At 40.5% G+C, this 18,982-nt stretch overlaps 1 protein-coding gene and 1 long non-coding RNA gene across 2 annotated transcripts in view; one reads left to right on the forward strand and one right to left on the reverse strand.

The window, feature by feature from the left end:
* Positions 1 to 1,238: 1,238 nt before the first annotated feature.
* Positions 1,239 to 4,837, reverse strand: LOC122880107. The gene is made up of 2 exons (XR_006378831.1): positions 4,267 to 4,837; positions 1,239 to 1,437 (listed from the first exon to the last, which is right to left on the reverse strand). It is a non-coding gene; the product is annotated as an uncharacterized LOC122880107 (long non-coding RNA).
* iqgap1 (IQ motif containing GTPase activating protein 1) overlaps positions 3,295 to 18,982 on the forward strand; it is a 45,802-nt gene continuing 30,114 nt past the window's right edge. The window contains exons 1-2 of the mRNA XM_044204801.1: positions 3,295 to 3,556; positions 4,851 to 4,953. Coding sequence (XP_044060736.1) covers positions 3,511 to 3,556; positions 4,851 to 4,953 — 149 coding nt within the window. The 5' untranslated portion in view covers positions 3,295 to 3,510. The remainder of the gene's footprint in view (positions 3,557 to 4,850; positions 4,954 to 18,982) is intronic.

Raw genomic sequence — 18,982 nt, forward strand, 5'->3', positions numbered from 1 at the left:
GTCTCTCTGGTGTGCTTCAGTTTGGCTTCAGAGTCAAACTCACAGTGGTGACTTTGCTGTGTTTAGTCTCGAGGTCTGAAGGGATCTTGTATGAGAGTAAAGGAGCTGACAAACGCCTCTCTAAAAGTGAAATTGATTTTGTTGGATTGTGTTTTTGCCTTTGGCTACAGTGAGTTTTAAATCTTCACTGGAGGTGACATGATTCTCTATAACCACTAATCATACCAGCCTGCAGGATAATTACATCAGTCTTTACAATGAATGTAGCCCAAAGCTTAAATTCACCAATATAAGTGCAGTGATTGTGATATGAACATAACAGATGGGAAGTACCACTCAAATACTGAACCTAAGTACCTTTTCATATACTTCATATATAGTCATTCTGTTTCTACCCCACTACTGTACACGTCTCTGTTTATTTGTGTAGTTAGTTTATACTGTAGGTTCAGATTTTACATCACACATAACATAAGATCATGACAAACAACACCACTTTTTAAGAGCTCAACCGCCTTATTTCATCTTATGACCCAATTAATTCGATCTGAAGAGTTTCAGAAATGGAAAGAACATGCAGAATAGTCTCCGCCTGTACAGGAGCATGTCATCTCTCAGCTGGCCTGAGAGCGTGAAAACGCACAAAACTGGAGATACGAGGTTTTCACGGACAGTGACAACATGATTGCTGAATGTTGTCAATAATCGGACCAAGGCCACCTATATTAAAATACTTTAAAGTTTGTCATATAACAACCTGAAAGGAACCACTGAGTGAAGGATCTTCACCTGCAATAATGTTTTTCTTCCATTACTTACTTAATGAAGTCTATATGAAGTAACACCACAGACACATTGAACGTTAAGGGATATTATTATATATTATATTATAGCATTATTATGGAGATTAACCCTATAATAAACTGGCAGAATCACAATGACAGAAGAAAGAAGTGTGAGGTCAACAGACGAAGGCTGCTGATTATCTAACCAGCGCAAATGAGAACTTTGTCTTTCTAAATTCAGTGTTTTCTACATCTGTGAACTATTAATAGTGTTAATAAAGCTGTTGAGATGAGATCTGCTATACACTGTCAACATATCAATTTACATTACAGCTCTGGTGTGTGTGTGTGTGTGTGTGTGTGTGTGTGTGTGTGTGTGTGTGTGTGTGTGTGTGTGTGTGTGTGAGGGGGAGGAGAGGGATGTTCCTGTGTGTTTAAATGGAGAAGCTGATACATTATACATCTTTTTATTTATTTATATGGCATCATATCAGACCTTTTTCACAACATTTGACATGTTGTAGCAGGAAAAGCACAGGTGTAATTAATACCATTAATGATGGCTGCATCTTATTCAGCTGTTCCAGTTCCAGGGTCCTGGTGTTGTGCATGCTGGCTCACTGTCGTGGCTTACTGGCGCAGATCAATGGAACTGAGCCATCATTAACGTTGAGAAAAAGACCCATTAGTCACAGAAGGTAAAGGAGGAAGGAAAGCGGCAATAAAAACAGTACAAACACATTTTCCCTTCTCTTCAGGTAGTGGTGGTCCGAGGAAATGTAGAGGACTATTTGTTCATCCTGTCAATAGAAACTAATGCACTGTCACCATGAATAACTGACTGAATAACAATGATTTATTAAAGGGGAACTCCAATGATTTTACACAGCAGCTTCACAGATAAAATCATGTGCTAACGATCATTTACAAGTGCAAAATTCAAAAGACGGTTTCCTGGTGACGTCACAGCGATGTCATCAGGGTTATCTCGGCTTGGAGACACATTTTTAACAGAAAGCTCCCGCTACAAAAACTGCAGGTGTGGAGTTTGGAAGCCCAGTCCAACAAAAAGATCCTTTTGACCCGTACAAAACAGGATATCTCAGCCTCCTCAAAACTAAATAGCTGGAGTACCCATGGACACGGGAAGTAGGGGTGCTGAGGGGGCTGCAGCCATTATAAAAACCATCAATTAATAAAAAACGTGTGATGAAGACTGGCAGCAGAGAGAGAGAGAGAGAGGGAGCGTGTGAATATAGACAAAAGTGTGGACGTGATACAAAAACTTTCTTTGAACATGAAGCCTAATGTTACTCTACAGTTCTGTGGTTTATCAGTGTGTGAGCTGCACTGCAGACTGGAGTCTGTCCGCCCATCTCCTCTATGAAACATCCGTATCCTCACTGCGCTGCATTATTATAAACGATGATGAACTGGTCGCGGGTCACATCTCTCTCCCGCCTCTTCATCTCCTTGCACTTCTCATGCATTAGTTCCTGTTGTTGACTGTGTGGTTGCTGTGGCTGCTTTGACATACAGTGTGTTGGTGTTGTGGTGTAAAACGTTCTCAAGTTATCCTGGCAATTCAAATTAATACAAAAAAACATGATTATTGAGCCCCATTTAGTAGGCTATGATGTCATTATATGTATATAATGTATCAGTAGGTAAAGTGTGTTGTCAGTTGACCTTTCAGTCACTCTGAAAGAAGAGGAACAATATGTCTGGCTCTGCGGTCGAGTAGGCTTTAGTTGTTTTAATAGGACTTGCATTGCTCTCCCCTCTAATGCAGCACATTTGGGGCTTACATCACAACTAGATGCATAAAGCTCATTAAAGTCTACACGGGAAGATCTCGGTTGTTGATTTTGTAATGAAATGTTTTCACTGCACAGTGGCGAGGGCCGCAGCCAGGACTTAGAAATACTGAGCTCATCAGTTTGACAACAAAAGTAATGTTTCTGAAATGTTATAACTGTTTGGATTTTATCTTATTTATCCAGTTAACTGGTCAGCTGTACTGTGCCCATATTTGTTTCCATGATATTGATTTTATTTTTTATTTGTATTGATTTTTAAGTCTTCAAATTGCTCCGTTTGTCCAACTAACAGTCCAAAACCCAAAGATAATCAGTTTTTCTTTCAAAACTGACAGTAAATCATGTTTCCATGATATTTATTTTTATTGTATTCATTTATTTATAGAATGTTTACTTCATATTTATTCCATATTTATTTTTTATTAATTATTTTAAAATGTAAAGATATTGAGTTTGAAAATACTGCAATCTGCCTATAAAATACCCACCACCTGAACAGAACCATAACTCCTGAACACCTTTAGACAATTCCCCATTTTACTGTGAACTCTCGGGATCCCACTTAACGGCCCCTGCAGGTCTCCGGGCCCCAGTTTGGAAACCAGCAGGACAGCAGGGGGCGCTGCGCCCGCAGTTTGTGCCGCCTGAAGGCAGCTGAGCTCCGTTTCCTGAAACGCATACTTCAGGATTAGGAAGAACACACCCAGTGACATCAGTGAGGTTTGAAGAAGCAGAAGAAAAAGTCTCAACTCAAACCGTGCAGAGGAGCAACAAGAGGGCCGAAAGGTCCTTCCCGGTTTTCTCTCGGTTCTGAGTGTTTTTAAGCTCCGGAGAGTTTGGGAAACAAGCTGCGCGTAAACTTTTTTACTGAAGCGGACCGCGGAGCGCAGAGAGTCGCGAGGAGGATGTCAACTTCAGACGAGACAGACGGGCTCCGGCCGAGATATGGCTGTAAGTTCAGACTTGTTTCTGCTCACCTTGAGATGCCAGGCAGGCCGCTTCCCCGCACACCGCAGAGGGGCGCGCAGCTGCGGATCGCCGCTCCGCTCCTGCTCATGCAAACGCCCCCAAACTTTCAGTAAAGTCTCCTGTATTTGTAGTCAGGTCGGGGTTTTTTGTTTTTTTTTTTTTAAATTTCTGACAGCATGGTTACAGCCTAATTCTGACTTCCGCGTTTTTATAATAATCTAACGTTATCGCAGAGTGGCGTTGGAGGGAGGGAGGCCTGCTTTTAAGAGTTTACACAACTTCTTCCACATTGCATACACGTTAGTTTATACAATCCAAGTGATTACATGCTTTTAGTTATGCCACATGTTAAAAAACAGGACAGAATATTCAAACTTTGCTCATTAGAAGATTTGTGTTTGAGTTCTTAATAGACGTGAAATGACCCAATAACCAACGCCCATGGATTTATTGAAATGAATGTCTAAATAATTGAATCCTCCATCTTTCATTTGGATTGCTCAGTAAAACTTTACACTCCTTTATCCACCAAATATGGAAAACAAGAAGTAGTTTGCTTAGCTGACATATCCCAGTATTTCATTTTTGAATACATATCAGTGGTAAAACAAACTTAGAAAGTGATGCCAAAGGGGACATTTATCAAGTTTTCATGGCATGTAGTGTCAGTTTTTGTTGAAATCAGGATTTACCTGTTGATGATGTTGCCCGTGATCCCTCCCAGGCGGAACTGTCCCACCTCAGATGTGACAAGAGGCTAAAATGGGGCCTCTGTGTATTGCACGCCCTCCTCTCACCCATCCCCCTCTCCGTAATTTGGGAGCAAACTTCTTTGGGGAACATGGCTCTGCAGGCTCTGCTCTGTGTAATCTCATGGGAATCGCCCCATAACCTCCACTGCACTGTTTTTTTGTTTTCAGCGTATGAATAAGCATGCCATTCACAGACAAAGGCATGCCCACATCATACAGTCCGACAGCCCTGAGCCACACTGAGCTCATGTGTTAACTGGTTACACAGATGACTAATAAGTAAGGCGGGTTTCTTTTGTAAAACACCTCAGTATATGGAAGAGGGAGCTGGATAAATAGCTATTTGTTAATAAATCAACCGAAATGTAAAGCACAATACAACTTTCTTCAGTGAATCTTTCTGCTCTTTTGGTGTAAATTCAGCAAGACAGCTGTGGTATTGCTTTGACTCATTACATTCATTCCCGTTTTTGCTGCTGTTTGGAATTGGAAATTGAAATTTTTGTGCATGTTTTGGGCCCCAGCTGTCCTGGATGGCGTGGAGCGGCTTACGGCGGAGGAGATGGATGAGCAGCGGCAGCAGAACATGGCCTATGAGTACCTGTGTCACCTGGAGGAGGCCAAAAGGTAAGCGCTGGAAGACAGTTCACCTGCGAGCTGGCTGAACCTCTGCCGGCTGCAAAAAGAGAGAGGAAGAGCCTGCGATCACACCGGCTCTGAGTCACCTCACACACTGCCTCTGTCTGGGGCTCAGCATTTATTCAGTTCCACAGAATTCTGTAATGTAGAAAGTAATATGGAGCTGTCATTAGGGACGCAACTGACTATTGTTTTCATCATCAAGTCATCTGCGGATTATTTTCTCCGTTAATTGTTTGGTCAACAAAATGTCAGAAAACAGTGAAAAGTGACAATCATAACTTCCTAGAAGCCAAGGAGAAGTCTTCAAATAGCTTCTTTTGTCCGATCAAAAGTCCAAAACCCAAAGATAATCAGTTTTACTTCCAAAAACGAAAGAAAAGAAGGAAATCCTCAAGAATCAAGAAGCCGGAACTATGAAGCCTGAAAAATGACTTCAGCGACAATTGATTATCAAGATTGTTGCAGGTTAATCGACTGATCGATTCAACTCTAGCTGTCGTGCGGTTTTGTCAATCGATTGTAACTGAAATCTATTGCAAAATTTGGGATTTTTGTCCATTCAGACTTGCTTTTACTATCCACTTCATTGCAGTGGACAATATCTTGATAGTCTGAGCCCCACTCACCCAGTCTTGGTAAATTTCACGTTTTAGTTCCTGTTGATATCTTGGATAGGGTATTGAACCTCAATTGCATCTCCATGCGTCAACTGTGTAGTACTGAAAGTCTGCATAGAGTGTCTGGTCAGATTCATAGTCTTGTTTACTTCATCTTTGATCTGATAGTTACTGATTTAAATGAACATTTTGCCAATTTTAGATAAGGATGCACTGACCCGGTACACCGGCTTGGCATCAGCACCACCTTATTAAGGGGATCGGATATCGGCCATGATGTGACCGATCCATATTAAATACAGGTTCTCTGTTAATGTCATTATAAAATTCAGTGTTTCCTCTATCAGTTACATTCATTCAGCCACAGCAGTTTCTGGCCTCATGTTACTTTATAAAAGTTCCACTCAGTGAGGTACACAGATCTTAAATTTGGTTAAAAGTGAGCACAGATCGGGGCGCCCCCATGTCATCCCCTCTCTCTCTCTCTCCCACATTTCCTGTCTCTCTTCAGCTGTTCCTATCAAATAAAGGCAAAAAAGCCCCGAAATAATCTTTTAAAAAACAAAAACACAAGTGTGCACAGATACCCTGAGAAGAGCTTTCGGTATCAGTAGTAACTAAAGTCTCTCACAATCTGAAAATCTGGGATTTAGTCAATACGGACTTGTTTTTACTTGCAGTCGACATCAGTGTGATTTATTTAATCCCCACTCACGCTTTAGCCACAGGTGAAGGATTATCTGTTTGTGTCACTATCCTTTGTGATAAGATTCTACGACCTCTTGGATAGGGCCGGTTGTCAAATCTCAATGCTTTTTTGGTACAGACTGTAACACAGAGAATCAAAAGTACGGAAAGTTGTCTTTGAATGTCTGGTCAGATTCATCTTGTTTACCTATTCTTCGATGCGATAGTTCCACATTTTCCAAAAATAAGGCGTTTTGAAGAAACCTGTTCAGTGTGGTGTTGGTACCGAAACTCGGTAAAACTCGTACTGGTAATAGCAGCAAAAAATTTAGATGTGAGGCTAAAAATAGATTTTTATTATTATTAGATTATTTCCTGAAAGGTTTTTGAGATTTTTGAGATAAGAATTTCTTTTTCCTGGAGAAGAAAATCTAATATCAACATTAAAAAAAAAAATCCTTAAAAGTTTGTGAATTTGAGGGGAGAAAATCAACACACACACACACACACACGCACGTATGTACGTGTATCAGTGTGTGTGATGGTGGTTGTCTGAGCTTGTTAACAGACATGTATGATTGCTTCTAGTGACTCTGGAGTCGACCCTGCTGCGGGCTCGCATATTCAAAAGAGGAAGGATTGTGCGAGACAGGAAGTGACTCAGTCCCTGTTGATTTTAGTATCTCCCACTGTTGCCACAGAAACCCACAGTTGTCATAGCAACAGGTTCCGGTATGAGTCCGTGCTGCTGCGAGGTTGCATTCTCTGACTAAAAAGCTGAAAGGTTGTATGGCTGCGCCGCATGTTTGTTGCCCTACATCCCTCACCTGCTCTGTTATCGTCCGCCTGTGATTCTCAGGAAATTCCTAGAATGATTTATGTTCTGTCTGTACCCATTTTTCCTCCACCTGACACTTCAGCCTCAGTTTGTGGTCTCCTTTATTCCCCAAAACGAATTTCAGAGAATGTCCCTGAACCTTGTGTTCATACTGTGTGTGTACATCGGGAGGGTTAGCATCATAATAAGCAAAAAAAGTATATATTTTCCAGCCAACAAAAAGATGGCCTGAGTCAAAACTCTTCTTCTCCTAGGTTCTTCACGGTCATGACTCGGCCTTTCCTTTCTAAACCCACCACAGCGCTGCTTTCAGACAGTGTTGTAACAGGGTTTCCCCGAAGACGTCAAGGTGGAATCTTTCAGAGGAGGGGTTCGGGTTTGCAGTTTTCTACATGCTCTTCGACCAATCGTGGTCTTTTACTCATCCTAGTGTGGCGGGACACATTGAATAGTTCCATCTGTCTAGCACAGTGCTGATTTTGCTTCGCTGAATGAAAGTAAATGTGTTACGGAGTTATGTTTTGACAGGCTAATGGCTATTGAGTTAGCTCTTTTTGGCTAACAAGCGGCTAAGTAGTAGTGTATTTTTGAGACAGAAGATGAGCCACTGTATCTTCTTTTTCAAAAATACGCTACTGCTTGATTATGTTCTTAACTATACCCTCAGTGTGCTCTTAGTTAAACCATGTCAGTGGTTTGTAGCAGATCCTTTTCTCTTCATCAGATGAATTCTGGCAGAGTGAATGCTGCTAGCCCCTGTTATTGATCCAGGATTTGTTTCCAAGGGAGCTCGAGGATCTGTTATTCAGACACGCTTGATTAGTCACCAAAGGTGTCGCCAAATCCACCAAAACAGAAATATTCTGCATTAATACTTGAACAGTAAAGTGCTTTCAGGATCTCTGTTAATGATTTGCTTGTGTTGCTGCTGCAGTTCTTGTCCACTAAACTGTTGCACCTCCACACTGTGAGCCTCCTGATTGGCTGATGAGGTCCCGCATTGTCTCTGGCTGTTGTCTCTCCATCAGGCAGAGTTTCAGGCAGGCCGAGCTCCTCGTGGGGAACACCTGAGCCTGCAGGGGAACGCTGGGAGTTTGTGTTGATGCTGAGTGGTATGATGGGAATGCCTCTGACAGGTGCACAGCAGGGTGTGAGAGCGTACCTGCATTGGGGTTATATCTACTGTCAGCTGTGTGTTTGAGCGCAGAAGGCCTTTATGGACTGGGGTCACTCTCTCCCAGCAGAGAGATGCAAAGTACGTGTTATCGCTCTTATTTTCATGTTCCCATCAAATGGCTGAAGCGACCTGCTGTGCACATTATCACGCCATATTTGAATGACCGGGCACCCATTCTTCTCTTTCGGCTTTTCAAATCGTCGATGCGCGCTAGGTGCTGCTCGCGAAGCTTGGCTCTAGGGCTACAACTATGACCGTTTTCTTTAGCGATTAGTCTGTTAATTATTTTTTGGATTACTGGATAATTAGTTTAATCTATAATGTCTTCAAATCGCTGGTTTTGTCCAACCAACTGTCCAAAACTCAAAGATACTCAATTTACAAAGATAAAAAAACCTTTTTATTTTTAGCATTCTTACTTTATAAATGATTCATTGATTATCAGAAATTGTCAACCGACTAATCACGTCAGCGACGCTGTTTCTTTTAGATTAGTTGATGGCCTCGGTGTTTATTCTCTGCATTTCTTTCTGTATATTCAACTGTCTTTCTGTCTTCCTTTCACTCTTTGGTTCGCTGCTCCAGTGTCCCCTGGGAATGCAGCTGAACATGTTTTCAGTGCGATACTTGTGTTTATTGATCCGTGCACACTAACTGCACATTCACTCCTCATCACATCAACGTACAACAAACCGTTTTTAGGTAGCTTCACAGTGGATTCACTAATGATAAATGACAAATAATAACGTTTGCAGTCAGGATGTCGTGACTGCTTTGACACCTCTGTCACAGGTCGTCCACATTTGTCTCTTCCTCGTTTCCTGTCACCCTGCGCTGCGTGCAGTGAAGTAAAACTGGTTGTAAATCACTCACTCAGCAGATGTTTTCAGCGAGTGACGTAGTTATTTTTGGGCGTAGCTGAAAGGTTTTGATTCCACAGATGAACCAGATTCCACCCAGATCTGACAGCACAGTGACAGCTGAGTGAAAGTGGAAGAGGAGCGTTTGATTTGCCTTTGGGAGAGGAGAGAGTGTCGACGATGGTACAGTCGACTTAGATTGCTATTTCAGCTTGACGTTGATCTGTAATATATGATCAGATATCCGTCAGCTCCCTGACCAGATACAGAAAAACCTGCAAAGCATTTTTTCTTTGAGATTTTTTTGTTCAAGTTTAACTGTACTTGGGTGTTTTTTTTTGCAAGCAAATTGTTATTTTTGTAGTTCGATCAGACAAACAGGTTGCAAACAAACCCCCAGTTTAACCAGACTTGTTGGGAAGAAAAGAAGATAAAACAGAAGACAAAAGATAAAACATTTGCCCCATCGGTCTGTTGTAAATGTCCATTAGATTTTGTAGAAGAACTTCATGGTTCTTTTCTGATTTCTACAGTGCCATTCTGTGCTGTGGAGGATTGTAACAGATATTTCAGGTGCGCTCACTTTCGGTTTCAAGTGCTAATAAGGTTAAAGTGGAGTTTACAACCTGTGTGTGATTGTTTGACCTCGTCTGTCTCCTGTTGCTGCCTTACTGGACCTTCTGGTACCAGTGATGTCACCGCATTTCCAGGGTCTCAGCAATGAACTACTGCATACGTTACAATTTTGTCAAAACTGACTGGAAGGATGACCACAACTTTGAAAGTTAGACCCGAGTGGCAACAAACTAGACGGCATGACATTCATTTTAATTAAAAAATATTTGATTCATCCCTTAAAATCAGATCAATAAAATTAGCCTAACCTTAGATATGATTCAAACAAAAACATCATGATCGTTTTATTCTCTTGCACAGTTGCATTAGACTAAATTAGAACTTTATTGTCCCCCAGAGTGGAAAACTGTCTTAAAGTCACCAAAACATAAAAGCAGCACGAGAACATGTAACATGTGGCAGAAATGTGTTAACAAAAAAAAACCCACTTAAATATAAAGTACACTACAGTACACCAGTAAAATACAAATAGAATATTTAGATAATAATTACTTGACACACTCAGTAAAAAAAAACAGTACCACAATCATCCAAATATCAGCAGTAGAAACAACTCTGCGCCCATTCTGATCCGCTTTTAATTGCTGATGGACTTTAACATCAAAATATTAAACAGCTATTAGACACTAATTCCAGCGTGTGAACTTGTAAACTTGTGTTTGCGTTGTGTTTCCCCTCCACGGCAGTGATTCCGTAGAAGTCCTTGTTTAGACAGTGCCGAACGATGTGAGCGAGTGTAATGACTGCTTTAGTGGGAGAGCTGAATGGTAAACCAACAAGATTTACTCTACTGCGAGTGCCAGCCTGCTTGATGATAGCCAAATACTCTTCATCTGTGGCACTCGTCCTCCCTCCGTCACTGTGGTGAGGCGGTGAGAAGAGATGCGGAGCAGAGTGGTTCACGTTCAGGTCTATTTACAGCACACACACAGTCTTTTGGCCTCAGAAGGGTGTCTAATTAGTGTTTTGTGTAATTTTTTTAATGACAAGGTTTCCTATAGCCATGAAATTTCATGAAAGTTTAAGGATTTGAGAAAAATATGTACTTATGAAAATGAATGGTCTTGAAAGTACTTGACTGTTTTTTTTTTTTTTTTTTTTTTTTACCAAATTACCAAAATATACTCTCACTTGGTACTTTGTGTTGATTTAGCACCAGTGTTTTGTTTTAAAATGAATTATTTTACCAGGATTTTATGATTTTTGAAACATCATATTTCAAAACATGTCACTTTTGAGTCCTTGAAAGTCATTGAGTTTTATGTCCAGCTGGGTTTTGGAACCCAGAAGAGAATTAAAGATCATTTTCTGTCACATTTTCTGTTTAAGCCTCAAAATGTAGCATAATTGTCTAAACTCTATAAAACATTGGATAATTTTTACTGCTCAACACCGACTAAACAGAAGTTTTTCTTTGGAAGGTCTCTGTTACCTTTCCTCCTGTGTTAATACAATAATTTGACATTTTGGGAAAAATTATTCGCCTTCTTCTCTCATGTCTGTACGGTAAAACACGGTCGTTTTCACACTTCAGTTTTTGAATGGATTAAACAAACTAGATAAACCATGTTAATTACTAAGCTTTAAGGGTGCTGGTAGGTGTAATTTTGAACTTTCCATCACTTCCCACACTCAAAAAAAGAACAGCAGGTGACGTATTTTTGCCCTGGGTGACTGTTGGACTATTGACCTATATTCTAAATAAAACTGTAGTAAGATCAAGGTGTTAACATTTATCTTTTACAGAATACTTTTATTCATATTCTTATTTGCATGCTGATAAATAACTACAAACTTTACAATACCACAAACTGTGGTATCAAAACTGTGTGCCGGTTTTTCAGAGATGCTGTGCTTTGACTTGATAGTTTCACGTGAAGATAGAGTGAGGCTGCATAAGCAAACTCTTGGCTTTCTTTATGTGTCTAAAATATCGTAGAAATACTCTAGCAGAGTTCTCCAGTAGTTAGATTAACCCCTTAACAAGGAAATACAGGCCTGGAGGCGGCTTTGTTACGTTATTTTTGGATGTCATCCAGTTGAATCCCCACTCAAACATGACAACTATACATTGTTTTAAAGCACAAAGCCTCACAATTCTATCTGTGTAAAACATTTTAAGATCCCAATGTCACTGCGACAACAACCTTTCATCGGAGCCAAGGATCGTGGCGGTAATCAAGAGTATTCTCTGTCTTGTGCACAACAAAGGTGTCTTCTTAAGGGTGTTACGGTGTGTACGTGTCTAAAATACTCTTCAGTGATGTGACAAAAATGGGAATACATCTTATTTGGATTTTGCTGACTCTATGACCTTATTACGGTACAGTCATGTAGTAGTGAGTGTTGAGTGTAGTGAGCGTTGCCTTGTGACAGCAGAGTTTACCTGCGGTTGGCAGGTTTCCTCCTCCCTGACTGACTCACTGACAGCAGGCTGGTGTTTTATTCAGTGTGTGCTTTGAGGCGATGAAGGATTTTTTTTTTTTTAACATGCCAATCCATTCTGGTTAGTAACAGTATGTGTTTGTTTGTGTGACAGCCAGGTCTGACAGCAAAGACATGTCGCCTCTGACAGATATACACGTTCAGAATGACAAACGGCTGAATTACAAAAAAAAAAATCCACTTTTTAAAGAGGTTTTAAACCTTTCTGTTTAAAGTAACCTACACTAAAGAATAATCAACATTTACCTGGAGAAGAGACTGTTGCTGTTGGAACAAATGGCACAAATGTCACAGTGGTATTTTTATTGGGTTACATCACTGACAGTTGACAGTGAGGTAACACAGCGCTCCTGTTTAGTTTTTTTTAAATCTCAGGGTGGGAATAGTTTTGGAATTCAGTTCTTGGGATTACATTTTGTTTTTTGGAATCCAAAATGCATTGAACACACTTTCCTTCGAGATCAGACTGGTTAAATCAAATTTGCTTCTGTCATTCCATTAAATAAAATCGTGAGCAATGGGGTTGAATACTGGGAATCCCAGAGATCCCAGAATTTAACGGAAATTCTCTCCAAACTCTACTCCCCTTTCCTGGGAAAAATGCCCGCAGGAACACAGGATTTTAACGTGTGTGTGCTTGTACGTTTGCGTATTGGAGACTATCGTTCATCCTAAAACAAAGACAGCTTCTCCAAACCTCATTAACATGCACTTGTCGCAGCTAAATACTGGAGTGCGACCTTGACAGGGCGTAATAACAGTAATAAAACTGGATCAACCTTCCAGCTGCAGCGGTTTCTGCCGGTTCTGCCAGCCGGAGACAGACACAGAAAAACTGCAGTGTGCAGACTTATCATCATCATCTGTTGTGACACGATAACCAAAGTTTCAACACGCCACGTCACGTACTTTTTTCAAGTATGGGAGCAAGCTGGATTGTGCAGCATCTTCATATTTTAATCTTCCCTCAAGAGAGAAGCTGTTTGTATAAAAAGACGAATTTGGCAGAGCGCGATAATCCATCGCAGTAAACAGAAAGATAATCTCTGTTTTATCTTTAATCCATCAGGCAGAGTCGAGTGTTTTTCATTTCAGCGCTGCATTCGATTACACTCTTCCGTCCTTGCTTACTGTATGTCATCGGACTCCCACCATAATAAACAACGTCTCTTCAAGAAATAATCCTTGTCACTTTACAAACTTTACTGTCACATCCATGTCTGTTTTTGGTGAACCGCAGCAGAAGTGCTAAAAATGTTGCGAAATTTATACATTTTAAAAAAAGGATTACTCACTTTATGCATTGCAAAATGATGGAGGGTGGGGCATAAACTAGACACAGACACTAGTAAAATCTTCTAACTCTAACTCTGTATTCGATAAGATTGTTAAAGTTGGATCACAGCAGTTTTTATGGTGTAAAATACCACAACTGAGTGTGTTGCTACATCAGTTTAAAGCTTTTCAGAAGCTCCATCTTCTCACTCTCACCCTTCACTGAAAGACCAGCCCAGTTCCTCCTGAAGCTCTGGCCATTTGCCTGTAATTTCCTGTTTTCAAACAGTTTCCAAACACTCTTGTGCATAGCCGCTGCTGCAATGAATATTATGAAATGCCAGGCCCGACATTGTGCTGCTATGAGGAGAACAATGGCACAAGAGTGATGTGTTCAAGCCTTTTCATAGACATACGATCTGTCCTCATGTGACTCGCCCTGATGGCTGAACTGACCTGCCGGCTCCCTGTAAACAATTAAAAAAAAAATAAAAATAAAAAAATGTTTTGTCCAATTTAGGAAACCTCCTACATTTATTTTATTTTATTCAGAGCTGAACTGATTAGTCAGTTAATTTGTTAGTCGATCAACAGAAAATGAATCAGCGACATCGATCATTAAATGCATTTTTTAATAGCGAAAATGCCAAAAATTCTCTGGTTTCAGTTTCCGTTTTGGCTCCACGTGTGAATATTGGCTGGTTTTCTCTTTTTCTTCTGTGATAACAAATTAAATGGTTTTTAGACAGTTTGGTTGAACAGAACAAGACATTTGAGTACGTCACCTTCAGCCCCAGGAACATTTTATATTAATAATCAATAATGAAAATAACTTGCAACTTTTTTCTTTTATTTTTTAAGTGAAATTTAAGTGTCGCGGCAGCCATTCAAAACATTTAAAAAGAGTGATGAATATAGGAGGGAAAAGAGTGAAGTATGAAGCGTATAGAAATTAAAAAACGAAATATTGAAAGATTGATTTAAGGTTGTAAATAAATACTAAACCAAGTCCGTCTCGGCTACACTTTGAGCTTAGTTCTCACGTTAGCATATCAACATGCTGTCTATTAGCATGCGGACATGCTAACATTAGCATATCGGCATGCTAATGCATAGCATGCTAACATGCTAGTATTGAGTATCTCAAAGTACATCAGAGGACGACAGGAATTTGGTTGTTAGTTTTAAAAGTATCGTATCGTGAAGTGAAGTGTCGGACAAGTGAAACTTTTGACCAGCTGGTGGCGCTAGATGAAATGTCAGGGTATCATAAAGTCAAAGATTTATTCTCTGTCCTAAATTTTGTCAGTATTCGTCAGTCATCCAGTATTTGTCAAGATATTACTGGACCAAAGAGTTGGACCAACAGGCAGATGGGACTGGGAACAACACAGCCATAAACACTAAGAAGTTACTAACTTAGAAAAACTATAATTTTGTGGACTGACTGTTTAAATCAACATTATTTTGCTTTGTATGTGCCTTTGAGGTCCACATCTACACAGCTGAACGCTCTGTTTTGGTTGCTGTGTAAGTGCTACCTGCTGAGGCCTCCCAGAAACCGGCCTGAGTCACACGGACTGGCAGGCAACAGTTGAGACTGTGGGAATGAAAGAGAGAGGGATCAGTGCTCCATAAAGGCCCTGCAGGAACCGTCCCGGGTCCCACCCCTCCTCCACAGCCTCTCACCTGGCCCTCTGTGAAACCTGAGACTACAAGTTACTCTTCTGGGCTGGATTGCCATCACGGCCCAGGAACAGTATTTGAATCGTATATAGTGATGAAACCTGTCAGTTGCAAAGAGCTGAGCTGACACAGCAGTTTCATCTGACTGACTATCACCCCCGATCACCTCAGACCTGCTTGGTTTTCTGTTATGACATCTTTGTACGTCAGCGCTCAGCTGGTATTTGCACTCAGACAACCTCGACTGGGGACAGTAATGGCTCGAACGCCGCAGGTCAGATGTGATGGATAATTGCACAACCATTAACAGTGCTGTGCTTTTATTAAAGGAAAGTGTGTCAAACTGAACCTAATGGAAACTGGAGCGATTATTTTTTAATAATAATTTAAAAAAACATTTGTATCCTGTTTCATAAATAATACATTACCCATTAGTATAATGTCACTAACAGAAAATGAATGTCTCATCATTGTAATTGTTGATATAAATGAGCTCTTGTGGCTCTTTTTTTATGCATATCCAGTAGCCGGGTTCTGTTTCAACATGAATCGAGTTGCCTCTTTCTTTTATGACTTATGATTTCTTGTCAGCATTAACATTTCTTTTACTTATTTCTGCATCGTGTTTTTTAAGAAATCCATTGTTGTGCCCATTGCAATTTCCCAGAGGGGTACTGTCTGACCCAGTAGTCCAATATATTCAGTTTCAATTATATAAAACAGACAAAATCAGCAAATCCTCAAATTTAGAAAATTGAATAAATTGCTTAAACCAGCAATTTAAACTTTTTTTCCTCTCGTGAACCCACAAAATACAGAAATGTCTACTATGTCTATGACTTTTCCCCCTTGTGTTGTATGAACAATTTTACAAGCCCGAGGAGGTAAGATTATCCTGTAATTTATCAGAAAAACACAAAGATTAGAGGAAAGTTAAGTATGTTTTGTGTTGTTGTTTTTAAAATTCTGTCTTCCTATCTTGCTAATAATCTTACAACTCCCCAGATCTATCTTGCGACCCCTTAGGGGGTCCCAGCCCCCGGTCTGGGGATCACTGACTTCAATTTTTAATTGATTAGCCAACTTTTTGTTTTCTTTCAATCAGCTAATTGTTTCAGCACTAACTTACATTAATTCTTACTGTCTGTAAGTCACAAATGGTAGAATATCAAGATCACTGATGCAGATGTACTGTAAGAGGGTGTAAATGGACCGGACGTGACTTAATATTGTAGTTTTTCTCACAAGCTTTCACTCACCATAGGCAACGGGGTCAGCGCCGCGGCCTGTGAAATCTGTTGCAGTACACAGCCCAGGCCTTGTTGAAAAAGGAAACATGGTTGTTTGTTTCCCCCACTCGAACACAATAAACTTAGATTTCACACAGTGACACAGCGGGTTCACTGTCAGTCCGGCTGCTGTCAGGCTGTTTGAGTGCGAGCGCTGAGAGGATGAGGTCAGCTGGTGCACAGATTCCAGTGTTGCAGCAAAGCATGAAATGGACAACTTGGCTCTCACTCGTCTTTTTTTGTTTTCCCTCTTGTCATTTTTCTCCTTGTTTCCTTCCATCCCTTCCCTTTCGTGCTTTGTCCTTGCAAAACAGCACTGTGTTCATGAAACGCTGGTTTAGACTGAGGTTGTGATTTCCCGCTGGATTGTTAAGAGAATGCTGACTTGTTGATACCCATAATTTCAGAGACTGTCTTCCAGGTTGAAAACACAAGCTTTTCTTAAAACTCAGTCTTTAATTAGACCCCAGTTCATCATCACAGTCGAAGAGATGGGGGGTTAGCAAGAAACAGAAAACAGGGAGGGGGTTTGCGTGTTGGTAGTATCTGTACCTTGACATTGTGCTTGGCCCCAGGCTCCCCACACATGATTTACCTTTCCAGCTCTTCTGTAAATACACGTCCTTCTCTTTCCTTTTCAAACACAATTGGATGCACAAATACATTTACAGGGCCAGGGACAATACAGGACAGGGCATTGTTGTCTAATCATGTTTGGCCTTGTTATGCCTGTTTTTATGTGTTTCTGGTCAGACTTGCATTATTGAGAACATTTGCATGTACATCAGGGCTTTTCCTTGGCTTAATTTAAGGCTTTAAGTGGTGGGTGGGGTCCATGCGTTGCGTAAGCCTTGGTTTAAGGTTTAAGGCATGAGGCTCTTCACCTGAGATGTAAAACAGATCTCTGACAGAAAGTCACTGAAATATATCCAAACGTGGATGAGACCAACTTCTAGCCACGGCTGAAATTGCCGATTATATTTTCATTATCGATGAATGTGTTGATTTTTTTTTTGTTTAGTCAGAAAAAAGTTGAAAAATATTCATGACAACTTCCCAAAGCCCAAGGTGGCGTCTTGAAATTGCTTGTTTTGTCTGACAAACAGTCCAGAACCAGAAGATATTCAAGTGACCATTGTACTACAGAGAAAAGCAGCGAATCCTCACATTTCCTATCAACAAATCTATTAACCAACTCAAATAGTTTCAGCACTATAACTGACCAATAATCTACTTCCAGGGACTTTATTATTTCCTGCAGCTCCATCACAGTAAAAGATTGTTTTTTATAGTGAAACAGCAAGTTTTAGTTGCCAACAACATACTAAAAGTAACATCTACTCTCGTACAGCAGCACTTTGTCCCTCTCGTGTGTTTTAAGGGTGATAGGGAAAAAAACACTTTAGTTGTAATAGTTCATTAAAGTCAGTTAAAGCTTTTATATGTTTCTATGTAACCGCATTTACCCAATAAGCTTAAATTTATGAGATTTTTTTTTTTGGTTATAGTCCAGCAGGATGTGTGATAGCCTGCAACATTTGTGTTCTTAATGCCACAATTCACTGTTTGTTTCACGGTTTCTGTGATGTCCAACTTGTAACTTCAGAAAACAGAATGACATCACACTGTGTGTTGATGCCCAAATAAATGGCATGACTGAGCAGAAGTTTAGTGTGTAATTCCAGTTATGCTAAGGCCAATCATGCTCTTAATGTGGTTAAGATCATGTAACTAAGATGCTGACTTGACCAATTCCATATTCAGAGGATTGCTTCCCAGTAAGCTTTTGCAGGTCAAAAGACATTTAGACTAAAATCCATCTAAATTTGGTTGAAAAGTGAGTTTTTTGGACACCTAGGTTACATATAACCATTGTTTTAACAACAACAATTGTATTAAAATGGTCTTTATAGGTCTATGTACCACATCAGCTATCGGCACACTAGACACTAATTGTCATTGTTTCTTTTATAGCCCTGACCTTAACAATGAGGCAATGAAACCTATTAGGCCACTCCCTGAGAGGGACAAGAGAACAATACCACTTAGTCTTGCAATATCAAGGCTTGTGGTCTGTTAGTATAAGCATAATATTGCCTAGCTGTTATTAAACATTAACTGTGGCGGAAGCATTGTACCTATGGCTCAGAGTGAAACCTGGGAAAGGGGAAGTATGTAACTGAAGTCCAAAGGTTATTCATCTCCGTGGACTAAACAATATCAACGGAACCCCTGCAGCCAAAAAAGTCTCTTCCATCATCCCAGTAAAGCCATGCTGCAGGAGAAGCCGCTGCAGCCGAGGCGTTGTATATTTAATTTGTGCAGGAGAACAAAGGATGTATCGGAGACGGGCTGCTGTCGAGATACATCCTTTGTATCGTCTGTGTGTCTTCCTGGAGAGACAGTGGTCAGTAGCAGATCTCTTCCTATGAGACTGACCTCTGAACTCAGCACTGACTTCAGCTTCCTGCCAGCACACAGGATCTCAGGAGGGAGGAGATAAG

The sequence above is a fragment of the Siniperca chuatsi genome, linkage group LG1 (genome assembly GCF_020085105.1).
Source record: "Siniperca chuatsi isolate FFG_IHB_CAS linkage group LG1, ASM2008510v1, whole genome shotgun sequence".
In the NCBI taxonomy this organism is placed as follows: domain Eukaryota; kingdom Metazoa; phylum Chordata; class Actinopteri; order Centrarchiformes; family Sinipercidae; genus Siniperca; species Siniperca chuatsi.